The following is a 22,639-nucleotide window of genomic DNA, read 5'->3' as shown; positions in this document are numbered from 1 at the left end:
TAGCGACTTGAACGAGTGCAAACACTCAAACTGGACAGTCTTCATTCAAAGACTCAATCATGGACACTCTCACTGATAGTTGTAGCTGCTTTGTGTGATGTATTGTTGTATCTTGCCCTTTGTGCTGTTGTCTGTGCCCAATAAATGGTTGTACCGCTACCATGCTGTGTTGTCATGTGTTGCTGCCTCTTTATGTAGTGTTGTCTCTCTTGCTGTGATGTGTGTTGTCTCATACATATTCACACACAATTATTATAAAAAAAAAAAAAGTAAATACCAGGCCCAGGAAGCCTTTTGCTAGGCCGTCATTGTAAATAACAATTTGTTCTTAACTGACTTGCCTAGTTAAATAAATAAAAGAAAGAAAGGTATTGAAAACAGGGGTGTCCATTTTTACTCCTACCTTTGTTTAAGTCATCTTTTTTTCTTTTCAATCTCTTTCTCTACAGCTCAGTATTTGAATAATTATTGTATACAGTCATTTTTCTAATCCTCATTAAGGGTGTCAATCATTTCGGACCCCACTGTAACAGAGTGGACAGGACAGGGTCAATTACCACTTTCACAGAAAAATGACCCTGAAGTGTGAATGGTATAAGAAGATATAAAGTGGTTTGTGAACTGACACAGTGATACAGTCTTTCCCTCTCTCACACTATTACTCTAGTTTTAGAGGAAGACATTCTAAGCAAAGTACCCTCACTTCCATTTTAGTAGAAATACAGCACCTCGACATATATACTAAAATATTGATATGACACTTGATCCTAGATGAAATCCACAAAATCCCAACATGAACACAAATTATTTCAGCTGCACTCCCTATTGGATTCCCAAATCAACCAAAAACACATGGTCGTGCTCTTGCAGTCAGTAACAATGCCCTTCCTCGGTTCTCACCCATTGCAGGGGTTGTCCTGGTACTTGGTGGCTGTGTAGGAGAATGGTGACATGTTCTTGTCTACGAAGGAGCCAAAGCCTAGTCTGAAGTTTGAGGTGAGTTTGCTCATCTCGTCAGCCAGCTTGGTGCCCAAGTTCCTGATGGTGTCCAGGTCATCCTTCATGGACAGAGACAGGTCCATCAGGTAGTACAGGTCAACAGGGTAGTCCTCCACCTGACGCATCTGCACTTCGAATGAGGTCTGGTCACCTAGCGGGAGGGGGAAATTGATTGATTTGTGCCATTGCTTTGATAGGTTTACAAATCAAACAGCATCCTACATTTTCCCTGTACAGTGGGTTGACTTAATATTTTCTAAGAAAAGTGGTTTTTCCCCCAATTATACTGAACAGAAATATAAACGCAACATGTAAAGTGTCGCCATATTTCATGAGCTGAAATAAAAGATCAGAAAAGGGTTTCAAACCAGTGGCAACCCGTCATTTGAGACTTGCCTCGTTATTAGAAAAAAAAAGTTTTATTGCTTGTTATTCTGGCATTAACACGTGTCACATATCAGTTTGCAAAGAATGGGACACACACTACGTCACCGCCAAGTCTGAGGGTAGAGCTAGAAAATGCTATCCCCTTGTGTGCTGGCATAGAGTTACATAAGAAGTGCCCATCCAAGAAGGCTCAAGGTGAGAACTTGTTCTCAACTGGCCTACCTGGTTAAATAAAAGTGAAAAAAAAGGTTATTTGCCACAGATAAAATGACATCTACAGTAGCTTTGATTGGACTGATCATGTCATCATCATACTTTCAAAATCTTAGCTAGCAGTCATCATAAATCAAGTCGAAAATCTACGGGCAAAACGTTTTTAATCCTTGTCATATGAAGATAAATAATGAAGAGAAATTATAGATAAAACATAGTGCTCATCGGACATAAACATTACAAAACAAGTTGGAAATCGCAAATTCAACAATGAGTGGTTTGGAAGGAATCAGTGACAGTGGCTAACTGCAAGCATTGCAAAGCAATCACTAGCCTGCTATTCAGTGGCTGTGTGGTCCCACATCTGGGATTAAGGGGCACTTTTCCAAGTTTAAAATGATAAACTTTCAACATCGGCCATGCTGTCAATGAAGCATGATTTGTGCAGCACTCAAAACAACTTTACTTGGAACGGCAAAATCTGACTTTAGTTCAAGACAACTGGGAACTCGGGATAAAGAAACTACGACTGGGAAATACGTTTAGAACTTTCATCCAACTTTGAATTGTAAAGCCGGCGTCTTTCTAGAGCTACGACCGGAGATCAATGACGTCATCATGAATCAACCTTGTTTTTTCACCCGAGTTCCCAGTGGTTTTGAAAGCACCATAAATACAGAGAATGCCAGACTACGATGACAAAATTTGCCCACGAAGGACCGCCGCACCACCTTCCATTTCAAGTGAGCACAGCACAAGGGGAGTCCAAAAATGTATTGTATGCTGCTGTATAAATTATGTAATATGCCAGGGAGATATGTATAGTGCAGTTAAGAAAGTAATACTAAGCGTATGTTGTGTAGTAAGATGTTAGTAGCACATGTGCGTCATCCTAATAATTTGTTCTATTTAACCCACTTAATTTCACCTACTGTTCTGACTTGGTGGTGCACATGTAGCCTATAACCGGTTTTAGAGAAATGTAATCATTGAATATTGTAAGAGCTTTCATTGTCTGCTTATATGCCCTCTATATTTATCCTACGGTTCTAACTTGGTGTACAAGGAGAACACTAAGAACGGCCCATGTTCTGAATTCTGTTGCTGTACATTTCAAAAGTGCTAAACAAATAGTTAGGATGGACGTAGTCAGTATCTCTCGCTCATTAATGTCTTAGTCGAAATTAAGGATTGCCTCATGCGCTCGTTGTCCCCTTATGATATAGTTTGGCAGTAAATTAGGCTGAATTAAACTGATTCGTTGCCAGATAAGGCTCCGCTGATAGCCAGGTGCAGCAGTGGTAAGATGTTGGGACAGCTTTATGTAGGCCTTAACAGTTTGTGGGCACCTTTTGTCACCGTTATAGTGCAATTCATGTATTGTTTAGTGTTGTGGCTTTGCTGGCATGCATTCCACTTATATTATTTTGCCCCACCAAGATATACATGCTAAAATCGACACTGTTCCATATGCACAAAAAGCTTATTTCTCTCAAATTTTGTGCACAAATTTCATTACCTCCCTGTTAGTGAGTAGTTCTCCTTTGCCAATATAACCCAATCCAAGTGTGGCATATCAAGAAGCTGATTATACAGCATGATCATTATACACAGGTGCACCTTGTGCTGGGGAAAATAAAAGGCCACTCTAAAATTTGCAGTTTTGTCACACAACACAATGCCACAGTTGTCTCAAGTTGAGGGAGCGTGCAGTTGGAATGCTGACTGCAGGAATGTCCACCAGAAATGTTGCCAGATAATTTAAAATGTTCATTTCTCTACCAATGCCGTTTTATAGAATTTGGCAGTCTGTCCAACCGGTCTCACAACCATGTGTAACCAAGCTAGCCCGGACCTCCACATCCGGCTTCTTCACCTGCGGGATCGTCTGACACCAGCCATCCGGACAGCTGATGAAACTGAGGAGTATTTCTATCTATTATATAAAGCCCTTTTGTGGGGGAAAACTTGCTCTGATCGGCTGGGCCAGCATCCCAGTCTGGCTGCTAAGTGGGTGGGCCTATGCCCTCCCAGGCCCACCCATGTCTGCGCCCGTGCCCAGTCATGTGAAATCCATTAGGACCTAATACATTTATTTCAATTTACTGATTTTCCTAATAGGAACTGTAACATGTTGCGTTTCTATATTTTTGTTCAGTAAAGATATGTAAACAGTGTTCCATATACAGCTCATGTCTCTCCAACCTTTGGTTCAAACCCTGTTACCTTTGTGCTCAAACCCTGTCACATTGTGCTCTGAGAGGGTTGATTCTCTGTGCTTGCCTGGTCTCATACATGACATAGGCCTACATGGCACAAAAAGACTGGATCACTAGGCTAGGACTGGGCTTACCTGGTCTAAGATTCAGGGAGATCTTCTGGGGCATGATCTGGATGACATCATACTGGGTCGGCCCGGAGCCTTTGGAGCTGAGGGGTTCGCTCTTCACTACCATGGTTGTGCTACTAGGACTCTCTATGTTATGGGCCTCACAGCCTCTCTTCTGCAGGTTCTGACTCAGGTCACACCGCGACGTCAGGGTCCTCGCCCTGCCAAACTCCTGAGGAAAGAACAAACTAATGACACCTGTCATGCAATGTAAAAGCTAGAGTACACACTTGTCTGCCTCTCAGCCCTGCCTCTCCGCTTCAGTTGAGTATTGGTAAGCGAAATGAAAGGATATGGGTAATCTTCTACATTTTCCTTTTAGTTCTGTGAGACAATTGTAGGTCTGAAAGCAGGTGTAGACAATCCACTACGTACAGAGAACAAATTTACAGAACTGCACAGGTGCACTCTTACATCCTGTTGGCTCAAACATGCTCAGGAGTGATGATGGCTTTTCGTTTTGCATGTGAACCCGAAACACTACACAACAGTATGAGATTCCTCACCTCACACTAAGACAACTATTGGGTTCAGTATGTCACATTTAGACATTTTGTGAGAGTATTACTAATCTCACCACCACAGTGGTGCATTGTAAGTAAACCTAACACTGGAGGAGTGAGGCACATGCCCTACCTCTTGCGCGCACCAGGCGCAGCTCGGAGAGATGAGGAGGCATTCTTCACAGGATGTAGCGCTGCCACTCATACAAACATTGAGTCCTAATGAGAAAGTAGTAAAAGTAACCAAACAGAATCTCTGGAACAGTGTTGATCGTTCATTACATTAGATTTCCACACAATCAAATTCACGAGAACAGACATGTAATAGACACATATTTAGTATTTTTCTTATTCAAGCGCAGGTGGAATATGGCAATTACAATTTAGATCATTTCTTCCACGTCAGCGTGAAACATATTGCTTAAATCGATGTAAAGGTATATGATCGAAGATGTTGGTTTAGAAATAGCCTTTATTATTCAAACATGAATTTACACTTCAATGCAACGTGTCAAACATTTGAAAGAGTGACAACCACAACAGGCTATTTAGTTTTCACAGGGAAACAATCGAGTGTGTATGGCAACATTGTTGCATAGATTTCACGGCTACTATAACGATAGTGTATTAAAAGTTGGACAATAACAAGCGACTGCATACGAAAACTAGTCTTCTAGAACACTTTCCCGTGGATTACAGCCAGTATAGGCCATTTAAAACACGTTTCGAGAATAATGTTTTGCTCCTCAGTTTCAAGAAGAAAAAAACTCTTACCTTGTGCAACATTGTGAATAAATATTTCCAGAACCATGCAGCCGAAGGCTGTACGGTACACCAACTGCCATGGGCTCCACATAATTTCCTCGTAGTGGGTCCGATATTCAAAAGTCTATGTTTGTGGCACTGAAGTCGGCAGTCGAACCTCACTTTAGATCCAGGTTCTGTCTGCTCGGTCGGTGAAGACTAGTGAACCATTCTCTTTGTCCATTTGAACTCCAGCAAAGCTAATCGGCCTCATAATGTAAACGCGACCTCCAAACAAACATTACAATTCATTGTCCTTCTGACGAATTCCGCACAACAGGAGGAAAACAATATTTTGCAATGTTGGGTTTAAGGAGTCAAAAGCTGTGATTTTTGAAAGTAGTTATGCAGAGCCAGTTTACCATGATGTCCGGAGTTCACTCATAACTGACACCATTGGTTATTGTTTTCAATTACTTTTCAAATGGTTATAATACCTTATTTTTGTGCAATAATTGCCAGTCAAAATTAGTTGAAAGTAGAAGTTCGGTCTAAATGTAGAATATAATTTCAGTTTATTAGAATAGTTTTTCCCTAGCAAATGTGTGTTTTAATCAGTCACTATAGTTGCAAATCCAGCCGCTAGTCTCCGCCCATTCGCATAGAGATAGACGATGCCATTATAGCGCCTGTGACAGCATCGGCGTCGCTGTTGAGGCTATAACCAATAGGAACACCACCCAGCTTACTACTTTAAAATGGCGGAAGCACGGTGGAAGCCCTCAATGGCACTGCCCATACTAAAACAGCCTTTTGGCCACTAGAGGCCTCTATCATTTTCTATGGTTAACCCTTTCGTTTGTTAACCACCTCAGATGACTTCAACACGTTGCATTGACACAGATAACAGACACACATCCATGTTTGCCAGGCAGGGCAACAACAGTCATTATAAAGTGGGTTGGTCGAGCCCTGAATGCTGATTGGTTGACAGCCGTGGTATATCAGATCGTATTCCATGGGTATGACAAAACATTTGTTTTTACTACTTTAATTACATTGGTAACCAGTTTATAATAGCAATAAGGAACCTCAGGGGTTTGTGATATACGGCCAATATACTACGGCTAAGGGCTGTATCCAGGCATTCAGCGATGCATCATACATAATAACAGCCCTTCGCCGTGTGGTTGCCATAGCATAATAGGTCACAATTTAGAGTTTACTTGACTGCCATTTGAGGAGAATAGGCTAATTGCGAATATTCAAACTGGTTATTGGCCCAGTCTAAAAATGTATTATCCCAGTAAGTATACAGATAATATATTGATGGAAATATGAGCAGAAAGTTAAACAGTATAGTTTCTTCCACAACATTTACAGGGTCTGAGTCACTGGCTTACATTTGCTCTTCCATGCCACCCCTAGGAGGGGTGCGTCACTTGAGTGGGTTGAGTCACTGACGTGATCTTCCTGTCCGGGTTGGCGCCCCCACTTGGGTTGTGCCATGGGGGAGATCTTCGTGAGCTATACTCGGCCTTGTCTCAGGATGGTAAATTGGTGGTTGAAGATAGCCCTCTAGTGGTGTGGGGGCTGTGCTTTGGCAAAGTGGGTGGAGTTATATCCTGCCTGTTTGGCCCTGTCCGGGAGTATAGTCAGATAGGGCCAGTGTTTCCCGACCCCTTCTGTCTCAGCCTCCAGTATTTATGCTGCAATAGTTTGTGTGTCGGGGGGCTAGGGTCAGTGTTTTTCTGGAGTATTTCTCCTGTCTTACCCGGTGTCCTGTGTGAATTTTAGTATGCTCTCTTTAATTGTCTTTCTTTCTCAGAGGACCTGAGCCCTAGGACCATCTGCCCTGAGGTATCCTTGCTGTCCCCAGTCCACCTGGTTGTGCTGCTGCTCCAGTTTCAACTGTTCTTCCTGCGGCTATGAAATCCCTGACCTATTCACCGAACGTGCTAACTGTCCCAGACCTGCTGTTTCAACGCTCTAGAGACAGCAGGAGCGGTAGAGATACTCTGAATGATCGGCTATGAAAAGCCAACTGACATTTACTCCTGAAGTGTTGACCTGTTGCACCCTTTACAACCACTAATAATTTGACCCTGCTGGTCATCTATGAACATTTTAACATCTTGGCCATGTTCTGTTATAATCTCCACCCGGCACAGCCAGAAGAGGACTGGCCACCCCTCATAGCCTGGTTCCTCTCTAGGTTTCTTCCTAGGTTCTGGCCTTTCTAGGGAGTTTTTCCTAGCCACCGTGCTTACACCTGCATTGCTTGCGGTTTGGAGTTTTAGGCTGGGTTTCTGTACAGCACTTTGTGACATCGGCTGATGTAAGAAGGGCTTTATCAATAAATTTGATTGATTACTAATGATCGGGGAGCTCATGTAATCAGCACCACTTTAACATGCGCAGTAATACCCTATGGTTTACACCTCACTGGCCCAGCTCAGTAGATTTTTCAGTCTAGTATTCAGCGATCAACAAAATCTGGAAGCTTGCACCATCTGCTGGCCATTACCTGAAACGTGAGAATTTGCATGATAAAGAGAGATGTATGCCTATGCATGTTATACAAGCACATCAAGGCCAGCTGGGGCTGAGAGAGAAGCTCAATTCACAACCCACACAACATCCCAAACTATAGTCTCTTTTATTAAAGCAACAATATCCAAACAGAAATTATACATCCAACAGGCTAATTACAGTGCCTTCGGAAAATACACAGTGGTGGATGCGTCATGTTATGGGTATGCTTGTAATCGTAAAAGACTGGGGAGAATAAAAAAAAATATATAAAAAAAAAACACAAAACATTATGGCATTAAGCACAGGCAAAATCCTAGCGGAAAACCTGGTCATCTGCTTTCCACCAGACACTGGGAGATCAATTCACCTTTCAGCAGGACAATAACCTAAAACAAGACCAAATCTACACTGGAATTCCTTACCAAGAAGCGGGTGAATGTTCCTGAGTGTCTGAGTTACAGCTTGAAAATCTATGGCAAAACCTGAAAATGGTTGTAACAAAGACCAACAACCAATTTTGAAAATAATAAATGGGCAAATGTTACACAATCCAGGTGTGCAAAGCTCTTAGACTTACCCAGAAAGACTCACTGCTGTAATCACTGCCAAAGGTGCTTCTACAAAGTATTGACTCAGGGGTGTGAACATTTATGTAAATGAGATGCTTCTGCATTTCATTTTCTACATATGACAAAACTAAAAACATGCTTACTTTGTCATTATGGGGTATTGTGTGTAGATCTATTTAATCCATTTTGAATTCAGTCTGACAAAATGTGGAATAAGTCAAGGGGTATGAATACTTTCTGAAGGCACTGTAGCTTTGTCAATAACAGTATTATAATACTGAAAGGGTGGACAAAGGGGAAAATGGTAGAATCTGGAAGGATACATGAACTACACTTCCAGACATTATTAAGCAAATTGTCCCGTTGAGAACAAAACAAATGTATTTTTAAACACAACCTACCCTGATATCCAAGAACATTTCAGGTTCTCAGATTTATTTTAACTGAAACAGAACATAAAACATTCTGCAAAACTCCTTTGCAATTCTACCGTGATTTGAATTAACAATTAAATTGTAATTGAACAATTTGCAAACTACAAAAAAATTATTAATATTTGCACTTTTCAGGTTCAAAAGTAGATAAAACAATTCACTGAGTATTGTAGCAAAAGAGTAGAGTAATAACATTCCGTATGTGAGGAACAAACAAAACAGTGGATAAGTTGTTTACTACATTCAAGTAAATCAAAAGCCTGGCTTTGGGCAAACCTGTAACCTGTGTTTCAACAAAGGCAAATATCAACAATAGAATAGAAAGTGGAGTCCTTATCGTGTCAGCAGGTCAGAGGTCATGTTTACAATGGTCTTGAGAGGCAGGCCACTGAGGAACCCCTGGTGTTTGGCCCTCAGCTCCAGCAGGGCATCTACAATCCTTTGCCTCCCTGCCTCTGGGTGGCGCAATGACAAATGGGCCATCAGTGTATCGAAGCTACCCATGGTGGCGTAGTGCTGGGGCACACAGGTCCCCGACGCCGTGGGGGAGTCACACACGGTGGTCCTCTTCTGGAGGCTGAGCTGCAGGGGCTGGAGAGACAGACGAGAACAGAGACCAAAGACATGAGAAGCAATCATTATTGACCAATCAATCAGGGAGCAATCCACGCATTGCAACAGGTTGAAAACAAATAAAATTCCCATCTACAAAACAAACTGTAGAGAACCTAACCATCAGTGGGGTGGTGATATGGGTGTTTCTCCTCTTGGAGTCTTGGGGGCATGGAGTGTCTCCAGAGGGCCCTGCCTTGGTGCTGGCTGAGGGACTATGCTGCTGCTGGGTTTGCCGCCCCTGACCCTGGCTCTGGTTACCAGTGTGGCTTGGGCTGCAGATGTGCGCCACATGCACCTTCTGTCCATGCATACTGCACCCGTCCATCTCACTCACTGCACTGTCAGCCATCTTTGGACCACTCACAGTCACTATGGCAACTCTGCATGGAACAGAGAGAGAAGGTGTTAACATTGACATGTACTCCATTGCCTCATGTGAGGGGACAATATCTTTATACAAAAGTATGTTGATGTTATAATATTGAAATATTGATGTAACAGTTAAGTTGCCTTGGAACGCTTATACATTCCTTAACGTAGTTTCATTCTACAGGGTCACTGGTTTTATTTTACCGGAGGTTGTTGCTGAAGATGGAAATGCTCACTTCAGAAGCCTGATACTTCTCAAACCAGAGCATAACTTCTCTCTATGAAGACAGACAGGAGACTTATTAGGGTCTGTTGGCCCCTGGTGGCCAAATCACTTCAACATTCCCACTTTTATCCGAGATTCCTCAATCTCCTTGCTTCCTTTCAAACAGCATTGGAGAAGAAGGTCCAAGGGAAGGGACCTTGGAACTTCTCCAAAACGTTTGACGCAACAGATGCAAGGAATTGAAGATTGATTGAGTTAGAGACATTGTCACATGCTGAGGCTTACCTCCGTGACATCACTGGGAAGGTCTGTGACGCACAGGAAGGAGCTCTGATCCTTCTCCCCAACGCCTCCTAAATATGAATTAATGTTTATGAACACTGCCTATTAACGTGTTAGGTGTGGGTTATGAATGTGTTATGAAATCCTTATGTACCGGTAGGTAGTGTTACCGAAATATCAAATTCAGCAAGATTCAGTCAAATTATGTACAACGCACATTGAAACATTTGAAACTCAAATACCCGTGAACGAAAAATCTTTAGGGGTATGTCTGTCATGCAGCTTTTCCCCCTCAACCCTATTCTTGCCATTTCCTTCCTCCACCAGGACCTCAGCCAGACCTCCTTCCTTCAGCTCTACACCATCAGGCTCAAGGTCCTCCTCTGCATCGAACCACGCCTCGCTCGAGTTGTGGTCTTTGGTTCCACCTGTTGAGAGCGAGAGTTCGGAAATCCAGGTGGATCGGAACCAGCTTTGTGAACACTGTGGAACACTGTAGTGCAACGTATTGTTTGTTTATAAATTCAATGCGCCAATGTGTTTGTATCGATCCCTCCCTATTCAAATAAACCATTGATGAATGAATAAACAGGTCTCAAAACCTGGCCTGGGCCTCCGGTTGACTACAGGCTGCTGGGGGAGGTGGATGACCGCTTTCACAGATCTGCAGTCCTCAGCCTTTGGGTTACCAACGGGCCCTTCTGCCTTGATCCTGCCAACCATCCCATCATCCTGTCCAAGGACTGATAAAACAGACTGGGACAGACTGGGTCTGTTTAACTCTCCATCACCACCTACACTGGCGTCGTCAACACGGGCATCCTCTACCTGCAACTGCTGGGAGCTCCTACCTGAGGCACTGGAGAATAGAAAATATCTTAAAAACAGCCAACTTCATTCATTCATTCCCTCCCTCATTTTTCAATTAGTCAAATACATACTCAGACAGAGCATTTCCCAAAGACTCGTCAATTATCTGAAAAGGGGAAAAACAACCATGAGATCCACACTGCATAGTACAAACAAAATGTACTGAGAGGAAGGAAGGGCACCAGAGGGAATTTACATGTTGGGGGACATAGCTGGTCCCTGAGGTGATCCTCTGGGTGTCGACAGACAGGGGCCTGAGCTGGTCCAGGGGTATACCTGACAGGACCCGTCTCCTCATCTCTCTGTAGTCTACCTCCAGGACCTGCAGCACCGTCACCAGGCTCTCAGGAGGGCCCTCAGTCCTACAGGGGGATAGGGATATAAACTCAACAAAAAAAATAAACATCCTCTCACTGTCAACTGTGTTAATTTTCAGCAAACTTAACATGGGTAAATATTTGTATGAACATAAGATTCAACAACTGAGACAAACTGAACAACGTCCACAGACGTGACTAACAAATGGAATAATGTGTCCCTGAACAAAGGAGGGGGGGGGGGGGGGGGGGGGGCAAAATTAAAAGTCTGTATCTGGTGTGGCCACCAGCTGCAAGTACTGCAATGAATCTCCTCCTCATGGACTGCACCAGATTTGCCAGTTCTTGCTGTGAGGTGTTACCCCACTCTTCCACCAAGGCACCTGCAAGTTCCCGGACATTTCTGGGGCGAATGGCCCTAGCCCTCACCCTTCCGATCCAACAGGTCCCAGACATGCTCAATGGGATTGAGATCCGGGCTCCTCGCTGGCCATGGTAGAACACTGACATTCCTGTCTTGCAGGAAATCACGCACAGAACGAGCAGCATGGCTGGTGGCATTGCTGGAGGGTCATGTCAGGATGAGCCTGCAGGAAGGGAACCACGAGGGAGGAAGTCTTCCCTGTAATGCACAGCGTTGAGATTGCCTGCAATGACAAGCTCAGTCCGATGATGCTGTGACACACCGCCCCAGAACATGATGGACCCTCCACCTCCAAATCGATCCCGCTCCAGAGTACAGGCCTTGATGTAACGCCCATTCCTTCGATGATAAACGCGAATTCTACCATCCCCCCTGGTGAGACAAAACAGTGACTTTTTGCCAGTCCTGTCTAGTCCAGCGACAGTGGGTTTGTGCCCATAGGCAACGTTGTTGCCGGTGCTGTCTGGTGAGGACCTGCCTTACAACATGCCTACAAGCCCTCAGTTCCAGCCTCTCAGCCTATTGCCGACAGTCTGATTGCCCTGGCCACATCTGCAGTCCTCATGCCTCCTTGCAGCATGCCTAAGGCACGTTCACGCAGATGAGCAGGGACCCTGGGCATAATAATTTGTTTTTCAGAGTTAGTAGAAAGACCTCTTTAGTGTCCTCAGTTTTCAGAACTGTGACCTTAATTGCCTACCGTCTGTAAGCTGTTAGTGTCTTAACGACCGTTCCACAGGTGCATATTCATTGCTTATGGTTCATTGAACAAGCATCGAAAACAGTGTTCAAACCCTTTACAATGAAGATCTGTGAAGTAATTTGTATTTTTACGAATTATCTTTGAAAGACAGGGTCCTGAAAAAGGGACATTTATTTTTTTGCTGAGTTTACATACTGGAATGATAACATAGGAATAATATAGCGTTGGTTTCCTGGATCCAGATTAAGCCTTTCCTGGACTAAAAATAAAAATGTTCAATTAAGAGGATTTTTAGAGCTGCCATAACAGAGCAGGTGTATGCAACAGCTACATGACCATTATAGTGCCTAACTGAATGATCAGCAGGAGAGATGCACGATCAGATAGAAATAACTAATAGATACATGTCCAATGATCTTTTGAACTCATTGAATAAATCAATGAGTTTAATTGTGATGTGCCCTGCTGTCTCCTGTCCCTTACCCTGGACATAAATTATGTACGACAGTTCTGCACAACTTTGTAAGGTGCCAAGCTGTCATATCTCCTGTCCCTTACCCCTGGACCAGACGGTCTCCCTCAGGTGAGGTGTAGTAGCGTCTCCAGCAGTGCCGTTGGCACATCCCATACTGCAGGGCCAGCAGGTTCAGCTCTGCCCGCGTGGCACGCTGGCCACAGTCACATTCACCACGGACCGCGTTGTCACAGCCTCTTCCATCTCTCACACTCACACCGCCTGCAGAGCTGATACAGGCAGCAACAGACATAGCCATGATCAGCACCTCAGCACATAGAATAGAACCATGGATATTTTCACGATCTCTAAAAAAAATAAATGGAAATGGAGGTATAACAGAATGAAGTGTCTAAAATACCTTGCCATTTGCTCTTTCAGCTCTTTCAGTTCCTCTTGAGAAAATTTCAGCTTGATGAACTCCTTAAGACATTTAGATATTGAAGAAATGTATTTCAGTAAAAAGGAAATCTGAATGATTACAAACATTAAAGGAGGAGCATTAACTGTACCTCAGTCAGATACTCCAGGTCTGCCATGTGGACTTCAGTGATGACAGACTTGTCAATTGTAGCTGTGCCCTGAGTTTGTGTGTTCTGGTTGCAGCCTGTTAGACTGTGGTCAATACCAACCAACACATGTTTAGCGACGGCAGGCCAAGTATTTGTTGAATGGTCGGCTGTGCTTAGCCTGGCTTCTGTGACCCGTGAAGGCGAGAGATCAAAAGTCTGGTTCAGATTGACTAGCGAGAACGCAGACATACCGTTCTCATGCTGTGTGGTGGTCACGACGTCCGCCGATGCCCCACCAGGGCTTATTGACAAGAAGGACTCCTCATAGATGGACAGCTCCTCTTTCTTCAGGCTTTGGGGTGCACTGCGACTCTCTCTAGACCAACCAGACTGGTCCATCTTGGTTTGGCCTTGAGGGGGTGTCACGTTTAAGTCAGGTGTCACCTCATTACTTGCTTTATACATGAGAATACTCCCATCCTCTTTCATGAGGCTCCGGTAGTCGACACCGTTATTCTCTAGCTCGCATCTCGAGGCCTCTTCCTCATTTGCTAGGTTGCCGGGGCAGTTGTCGTAAGTCCAATCACAGTACTCGCTGCGGTCTCCAGCGCAGGAAGACACCATACTGCCTTCAGGTGGCTCCACCTCCACTGCGCCGCTAGGCTGCTCAGTGCTCCCCATGGTGGCCATGAGTGATAGTGAGTCGTCGAGGTCCGGCTCCGCTAACTGGCTGGTGTTGATGCTGGTGTCGTTCCACTCTGTGCGGTCCATCCTAGTGCTGTTGAAGCTGTAGTACTCTGGAGGAGTCTCCAGGTCCAACATGGGGAAGTCTGCCATCTGGTCATGCATGGAGTTGGCCATGGATTCACCCTCCTGGCTTTCGATGGCAGACTGGCTCAGGGTTTTTCCTCTCTGGCTTTGTATCTCCAGCTCCATATCCAGAGAGAAGCTAGTCTGGGCAGACGGATCCTTATATACCACCACACTACTGCAGTTGTTGCCATCCTGCCAACGCCCTTCCTCCCACAGCTGAGAGAGCAGCTCGACCTTGGAGAAGTGCGCCTCCTGTTGGTCTGGAGAATCCTCTGTGGCTCCAATATGGCTGCCACTGGTATCACCACAGGCTGACTGGAAGCTATCCTGAAGGTTGACCAGACAGCCCACTGTTGTGGATGGGAAGGTAGTAGTAGTAGTAGTAGTAGTAAAGGACTGAGGCGGACATCCCCTGAACTGTTGCACTGCTCCTGCTTCCGCCTGGTGGTGGGCTTGGACTGACTGGACTCCTCCGTGCCCTGAACAGTTGAACAGATTTAGCTCCTCCTTCACGTTGTTGGGAAGAAGACCTAACTCTTTCTCCTCTTCTATGAGGAAGACAACAACATGGTTGTATCAAAATAAAGAAACAGAGCTAAAGGAAAACAACTTATGCTGTGGTGGTGAAATCAATGTAACTTTGTGGGATTCATAAAGTACTATTACTTAACTGCTAGTGTGGAATGAGAGACATTTAATATTACCCATTGACTGTGCACTAGTATACAACTATGAATGGGCATGTTCCTTCCAAGATAGCAAATTTGTCCACACAATGCAAATATTACAGTCTGTTTTGAATTATGATTTTAAAACCACACCTGACTGGCATGCCGGGATCTCCTTATGGATAGGTGTGCTACAGCGTCGGCATATTTTAGCTCCTGAAGAACAACTGGTTCCACAGTTGGGACACTGAATCACACCATAGAATGTGGGCCTTCTGGATCTGAGAACAGCAGAAACTATGCTAAATTTATGACAATTGTTATTTTTCCTCTAGTCAACTACTGGTTGTAGAATCACACCTGGTGACCAACAAATGTAGTTATCTGAATTGACAGGAGAGAACACATACTTGTTTAGGTTTGACGACATCGTCTGCGTAACAGCAGGAGGTTTCCAGCAACCTCTCACCTGTTCTGTACACAAAATAAACATTTTAACATGATCAAATATAAAGTGTTATAAAAGTATAATACAACTATTAATTGAGTAAAATATACAGAGTAAAGACATTTTACAGGTATATGTCATTCTGATATATAGGCTATTCTTTCTCTGGGACAGTGGTGTACCTCCGTTTCACAAGGCCCCCTGCAAGGTTTAAGGGGCCATGTTCTCAGAAAAATGTATTGTAATTCTACACATTTTGCCATGGGACATAAATAAACAGTTGCCGTTTTAAAGCACATTTCCTGCAAATGTACACATTTTGCCATGGGGCAGAGCAAAAATTTACAATTTATAACTAATCTCATGATATTCTACACATCGTCATGAGGCGGAAAGAAAAGTTTGCTGTTTTAAAAGCTAATTTCCTGTTAATCTACACATTTTGACATGGTTTATGATGTGTTCATATGCTATGAGCACAGGTACGCCAGTGCTCAAGGATAATTCAACCAGGGTTACAACAGAAAACAGTTAAAGTCAAGCAAAGCCATAACTCACGTTTCACATAAACCAGTTGTCTGGCTACGTTCAGAGCCGGATGCCTCTGCAGAAACCGATGGAGTCCTCCTTCCTCTGTGGAACAGAAAGTTGAAAGGGAAAGAATGAATCCGTGGCTCTGTTTTCACTGAGACTACAGAAAGTAGGCTGTCAATAGGATTAATATTTTACAGGCAATTGGCGGCCCTGGATAGGGATTCTATACAACTGTTTCGTAATTTGAGGGCAAAACTATAAAGGACACTATTGGGAGTTTTTGTTTGTCTATTATATAACCTTCCCTGGTCACTACTGTACCTTGTATGAGCTTCCTGTCCTCCACAGGCAGCGATAAGTACCAACCCAGCAGCTTGGGGTCTGTCAGCTCCAGGAAATGGGTGACTTTCACCAAGTCAAACACAGACCTGTAACATGCAGAGTTAGACCTAGGTTGCTTCCCGATATGCCAAACCTCTCCCAAAGTATGCACTTGCATACTCCTATTCTTGAATTGAAATGCATTGGATTGGTGTAAGTGTTAGCTGGACAGAATTTCCACCATTATTGAAACCATGACAGGGAGTGTGTGCAAGTGCACACTTCAGCAGAAGGGTTGAGAAATGGGATGCACAATAGATTATTTAATGTTCATGATCCTCACATTACAGCATAAAGAATGTGCTGGGACTAATAGACATGCTCTATACCTGTTGAGAAGGAATTTCCTGCAGTCCTCTATCGACAAAGACGGAGGGTCTGTATTGAGGTAAAGGCACATTATTAATGCATGTCATTTCCCAAGGCAATGAGGGAGAACAAATGGTTTGGACATATGTTGTAATGAATTTGTAAAGCTCAAGTTAAAAAGTGAAAGTGCATTCCATTGGTTATGAGTTTTGGGTTGCAAGAAGAAGCATTCCTCTTGTGCTTAATTTAAAAATAATTTAACCTTTTTCTCCCCAATTTCATGATATCCCTTTGGTAGTTACGATCTTGTCTCATTGCTGCTACTACCCAATGGGCTCGGGAGAGGCGAAGGTCGAAACATGACCGGACAAGCCGAGCTGCTTTAAAAAAAAACACTGCTCGCTTAACCCATAAGCCAGCCTCACCAATGTGTCGAAGGAAACACCTTTCGACTGACTACCGAAGTCAGCTTGCACACGCCCGGCCCACCACAAAGAGTCGCTAGAGTGTGATAAGCCAAGGAAAGCCTCCGGGCAAACCCTCCCCTAACCCCGACGGTGCTGAGCCAAATGTGCGCCGCCCTATGGTGCTCCTGGTCACGGCCAGCTGTGTGACAGCCTAGGATCGAAACCCAAGCTGTAGATTCAGTGCCATAAGGCGTCAACATACTTCAGTTCAGCTGGCACCTAGCCGAACGTGTGTGCTTGCATACTCTCTTAAAAGACCTTCACTTAAAAAAAAAAACAGCAATAGTACTGTTTGTCCATTTTGAGACACCATAGCCAGTATACACTTCCTCAAAATAGTCAACTAATCTAAGATGACTCAAGAAATCTAAGTCGCACAATTTTACACTAAGAGGTTTGATGCAGTATTTCTCAATGAAAACATTTGCATGAAAACGAGTCTCTCATTGAATGATGAAGACTTTGAAGAATACCTACTGTTGACCAACCACCAACTCATTTTCATGCACATTTTTTCATTGAGAAATACTGCATCAAACATCTTAGTTGTAAAATTGTAAAAGTCCCAAACAAACAAAAACATAAAATAATAATAATATGTGCACAAACCCTTCCGAACTGTTCTGGCTGGGAAGCATGGAACAGACAACTTTAGACCGCTGCACCACTAGGAGGATGGGGTTTTAAACAGTGGTTTTAAAGCTGCAATTTGCCATTTTTTGGTGACCTGACCAAATGCACATAGAAATGCGAGTTATAAATCTGTCATTCTCATTGGAAGAAAGTCTACATGAGAGATCTGTTATAAGTGCTCTATTTCTGTACTTTCATTTTTGCATATTTTACTTTCGGTTTTGTACACCAATTTCAAACAGCTGAAAATACAATATTTTTGGTTTATATATATAACAGTGGTTTAGTATAGTACAATGATTATCCAATACTTGTTTTTTTCACAAACGAAGTTAAGCGAACTATTAGAATTTTTGCAACCAGAAAATGGCGGCGCGATTTCTGCATACTGCATCTTTAAAAGCACTTCCCTCTGACTTACCAGCCAACCCGTTCATTGCATTTTGAAAGAAACGTTGGTCACAAGGTACCATATGCATCTGAATCATCCCTGATGCATAGGGCGTTTGAGAAATATCTGATGGACGCTGTGGCTCCGGCGACAGAGACAACGGCATGAGCATTGGGAAGGGATACCACATGTTCTGAAAAACATACAACCAACTATTAGATGGAGCTGATGCACTTCGACGAAGGCCATAAATGAATAGATGCGGTTTGAATATGTGGACATGACTAGTCATTTAGCTATTAATAACTAGCATTTAACTGAGTAATTTAGATTTATTTGAATATGAACCAATTAAACTAGATATGGAAGCCTATTTATAACAGTACCATGACATTACTAAATATACCCTAACGCAGGTAAACTTTTTTTTACAGGTGTTTGCAATACATTAAAAGCAGCGACATTCTAGCTCTAACATCACTGGAACGAAGAATATCAAGTAGTTTGTCGATAAATATTGACAAATTATGCTGTGTCAATTTACCTTGGTCGAAGTGGGATTATGTTGTGAAGCGATTATTTAAAACATTGCACGTGCACGCCACCTGTCGATTGATTTTTGACAGCCAATCAGGTTCTTCGACACCGAAACGTAATTAGAGGCTCAGGCATTTAATCTGGTTTGCTACTGTTGTTGTACTTTGTTGTTCAACAACAAGTGAGGTGTGCTATGAATCAGAGACGGAAGAGGAAGCAAGACACCTCACCACCTGGGTCTGGTCTACTTAGTCAATATATTAAGTAAGACCCAGCTGCCATTACATTGGTGTCTACGGGAGACGCACTCAGTTAAGGAGACCGGAACTGACCATTTTTTTCAATGGTAAATGGCCTGTGTGAACTATCTTCATTTATCCACCATCTTTGCTATGACTTTTTTTTTTTGCTATGAATTTCATGAGCAAAAACATGTATGGAAATGGTAAGAATTGGAAAACGGAAGCACTTTCACTTTTTAAAGTGGATAGCTAGCTGGCGGGTTTCTTTGACAGACATATTCATTCATTTTTACCACGATTTGTATAATCCTAGCTAATAGCTAGCTAATCAAATGCAGCTAGTTGGCTGGTTTATGTTTGTCCTTATGGTTAAAATAATGAACTGGACAACATTTAGCTAGCTAGCTAACGTTAGCTAACACTGTCTGTTGTTACTCACATGGTGATGGTGATGATTTTAGCACTGAGATCTGCACAATGAAACATCCACATTTCCAATTACAGTCCTGGGTATTAATTGTATAATACAGTTTTAAATTACCTAATAGATCATCATTCAATCACGATTTTCTTATTTTCAACGAGCATGTGTTGCTGCCCACAGCCCTCTTTGTAGATGTAGTAACATTGCTTTTCCACTGGAGGGCTGTATGGTTCAATGAAGCGGTAGTACAACACATTCTCCGTCGCAAGGTGTGTGCGTGTGTGTGTCCACTAGGTGAAGTCTGTTGTGTAATACAGAGGATCAAGGGCAGTGTGACAGCTCTGAGAGAGATCAGGATTGGGTCTAATCAGGGGTGAACGTGAGGATAGACACCTTTTGCTTTTCCCTCTATATCTGTTCCTGTATCCTACTCACTGGTATTTTAATTGACCTTAATAGGCCACATTTCATCATTAGTTGTATTTCATGAAATAATAATCTGTAGATAACCCAAAGAAAGTATCTGTGTTGTCCCAAATGCTTTTAAGAAATGTATTTTAATCTCAAAAAGAGAAATAGCCTGTTAGTGTTACATTATATTCATAACATTGTCTAAATGTTCCTATCAAACATTCCTCTTCTTCACAAACCAGGAACCACTGTGAGTTAGGGTGTCTCCTACCGCTTGTACTGCATGAAAGCAACAAACTACAGTGAGTCCTGGCCCTGTGGTGCTGGACTAAAAGCTCTGTATGCATTAGTTGTCTGTCTGCCACATCTTGTTTCTTGGAGAGGGGATCAATAAGTCATTTTTGATGCAGTAATTAGCTGTCTGTATGGTCAAATGTATGTTGATGTTTGAAATTATTTCAAATACTATTTGAACCCAGGTCTGCTATCTAGATGCACTATTATTTCCAGGGAGGAGTGAAGTGGGCAGGCTGAAGGTTAAGTGGCTTTCTAAGACTGGACATTTCCACAGTGATGTGACATCTGATCAGCCTCAATCTGATCACTGCGTCCTCGGTAAGTGGCTCAAGCCCATCAAATAGGGATCAGTGCTAAAACCTGATTGAGCGAGAGAGAGGGTGTGAGGGGGAGGGAAGATTATTAGAGACAGACAGAGAGAGGGTGTGAGGGGGAGGGAAGATTATTAGAGACAGACAGAGAGAGGGTGTGAGGGGGAGGGAAAATTATTAGAGACAGACAGAGAGAGGGTGTGAGGGGGAGGGAAGATTATTAGAGACAGACAGAGAGAGGGTGTGAGGGGGAGGGAAGATTATTAGAGACAGAGAGAGAGAGAAGGTGTGAGGGTGAGGGAAGATTATTAGAGACAGACAGAGAGAGGGTGTGAGGGGGAGGGAAGATCACTAGAGACAGACAGAGAGAGGGTGTGAGGGGGAGGGAAGATTATTAGAGACAGACAGAGAGAGGGTGTGAGGGGGAGGGAAGATTATTAGAGACAGACAGAGAGAGGGTGTCAGGGGAAGCAAAGATTATTAGAGACAGACAGAGAGAGGGTGTGAGGGAGAGGGAAGATTATTAGAGACAGACAGAGAGAGGGTGTGAGGGGGAGGGAAGATTATTAGAGACAGACAGAGAGAGAGAGAGAGCTGGAAGGAACATTGATAAGACTTTGGTCAGACATTTCTGAAAATGAACTAGATTGTATTTATTTACTGTGTAGAATAAACCGAATTTGTGGTGTCATCTTTTGAGTAGGCCTACCACTCCACTGATAATAGTCAACTACCTTCACAAGCAGGTTTTCCAAGAGAGTTCCAAAACAATCGCCCCTACTCATCTATTTTACATACAGAAGTGCAACTGTTCTCTCAATGTAGTTCACAAACAGAGAGTACTATAGTTTAGGACCATTTAGCAAACCTGTACATTTCACACATTTTACATGAAAACAAAAAGGTTTTCTATCTTGTATTGTTTTACCTCACACGGGAGAATTGTTTTTGTGAAGGAATTACAAGCTACATGTGAATTAGTCTCTACGATATACATGAAGTAGGCCTGGTCTCCTTTTGCGAGTCCCTATAGTGGCTTAGAGATGTAGGCTAGTGTACCGGAATGTAGTGTATGTTATATAGATCGTCGGTTCTCTCCTTTAAAACTGTGAAAATGAATAATCGAAACTCAATGGCTTGATAACCTAACATCTGTGCAGTGTCTAGATTTTGAACTCAGTCAGAAACATACAGTGGGGCGAGCACCTACAGTGTAGCAGAGTTGATTAAATAAACATCAGTTAATGGCTAAGTGATGCTCCATAGCATCAGGGCAGGCAGACTCCGTGCCATTTGGGATGCAGACACAATGGGCTCTTCAGCGAAACCCACTAGCTGCCTAGATGCAGTTGATCGAAGGGCCATGTGAGTCCCTCTGGGACCCCCAAAGGGCCTTTAACAGCAATGAGAAGCACTCTTCTCTCTTTTCTCTGCTCTTCCAATCGATGGGGAGAGAGAGAGCGAGATGTAGAGAGTGATGAGCCAGACAAGTAATGGAGGGCAAACCCCTCTCTGGCCCTGACACACTCTGAGCTTTTAAAGAGCCCTTGATTAACAAAGAATAAAGAGCTGGGCACAGTTTGTGCTTGGTCTCCGTCGAGAACATAGGATCTGCGTTTCCCTGTTTTAGCTAGTATGAGTAAAATAACCACTATCTGTAAGTTACTCCTCTGTCCTAAACAGGTTCCTGTAATTCTAGATTATGAATTATTTGTTGAGGTTTTGCACGACTGTCATGAAAGCATGAATCTTTAATTCCTAGAAAAATTGAAATATTTATTAATACACAGGTTGCTTTTTTGTTGCATAATTTGTCTGGCTTACGTGTTTCCTGCGTCATTTCTCTTTGCGTACTTCCCTACGTAAAATGTACAAATATGACATGAATATACTAGTACTGTAATTCAAAATATGGTATTTTCAAGACTACTGTATTGTAAACCAATTTATGAAAATGTATAATCGCTGAAAAGCAGCTATTGTTTGTCACTGTACAGGCGCAGGCTAAGGGAATGTCTTCCTACGCAGAGTTAAAACTAGCCTGCTTGAGGAAAAAAATCAAATGACCACTTCCAACTTTCAACAATTCTTCTGACATGTCGTCATGCCAGCTTAAAAAAGGGCCAAACAAACTCAGTGCCCTTATTCATTTTACTTATTTAACCAGT

General features: G+C 43.1%; 2 protein-coding genes across 6 annotated transcripts in view; both read right to left on the bottom strand.

Annotated features, from left to right (window-relative positions):
• Positions 1-6,131, bottom strand: part of itgb5 (integrin, beta 5) — a 98,615-nt gene extending 92,484 nt beyond the window's left edge. The window contains exons 1-4 of the mRNA XM_036974695.2: positions 5,266-6,131; positions 4,625-4,710; positions 3,953-4,160; positions 901-1,150 (exon numbers count right to left, since the gene is read on the bottom strand). Coding sequence (XP_036830590.1) covers positions 901-1,150; positions 3,953-4,160; positions 4,625-4,710; positions 5,266-5,347 — 626 coding nt within the window. The 5' untranslated portion in view covers positions 5,348-6,131. The remainder of the gene's footprint in view (positions 1-900; positions 1,151-3,952; positions 4,161-4,624; positions 4,711-5,265) is intronic.
• Positions 6,132-7,875: 1,744 nt separating this feature from the next.
• rbm44 (RNA binding motif protein 44) lies at positions 7,876-19,763 on the bottom strand. 5 transcript variants are annotated; one of them, XM_090229986.1, is made up of 18 exons: positions 19,570-19,735; positions 18,280-18,442; positions 16,779-16,827; positions 16,390-16,496; positions 16,093-16,167; positions 15,497-15,560; positions 15,240-15,367; positions 13,606-14,966; positions 13,455-13,516; positions 13,138-13,323; positions 11,332-11,497; positions 11,207-11,241; positions 10,868-11,124; positions 10,508-10,693; positions 10,269-10,336; positions 9,962-10,035; positions 9,507-9,768; positions 7,876-9,364 (listed from the first exon to the last, which is right to left on the bottom strand). In XM_090229986.1, exons 2-18 carry the CDS (start codon positions 18,437-18,439, stop codon positions 9,107-9,109), a joined length of 3,498 nt encoding a protein of 1,165 aa, XP_090086112.1. In that variant the 5' UTR covers positions 18,440-18,442; positions 19,570-19,735; the 3' UTR covers positions 7,876-9,106. The 5 variants fall into 5 exon arrangements, with proteins under 5 accessions (XP_090086112.1, XP_090086113.1, XP_090086114.1 ...); XM_090229987.1 differs by having other exon boundaries at positions 13,606-14,897; XM_090229988.1 differs by lacking the exon at positions 18,280-18,442 and having other exon boundaries at positions 19,570-19,763.
• Between the last annotated feature and the right edge of the window lie 2,876 nt (positions 19,764-22,639).

Source organism: Oncorhynchus mykiss, chromosome 3, assembly GCF_057628025.1.
Source record: "Oncorhynchus mykiss isolate SJ-2025 chromosome 3, ASM5762802v1, whole genome shotgun sequence".
NCBI lineage: Eukaryota > Metazoa > Chordata > Actinopteri > Salmoniformes > Salmonidae > Oncorhynchus > Oncorhynchus mykiss.
Note: the sequence above shows the minus strand (reverse complement) of the source record. Positions and strands in the feature narration are given on the sequence as shown.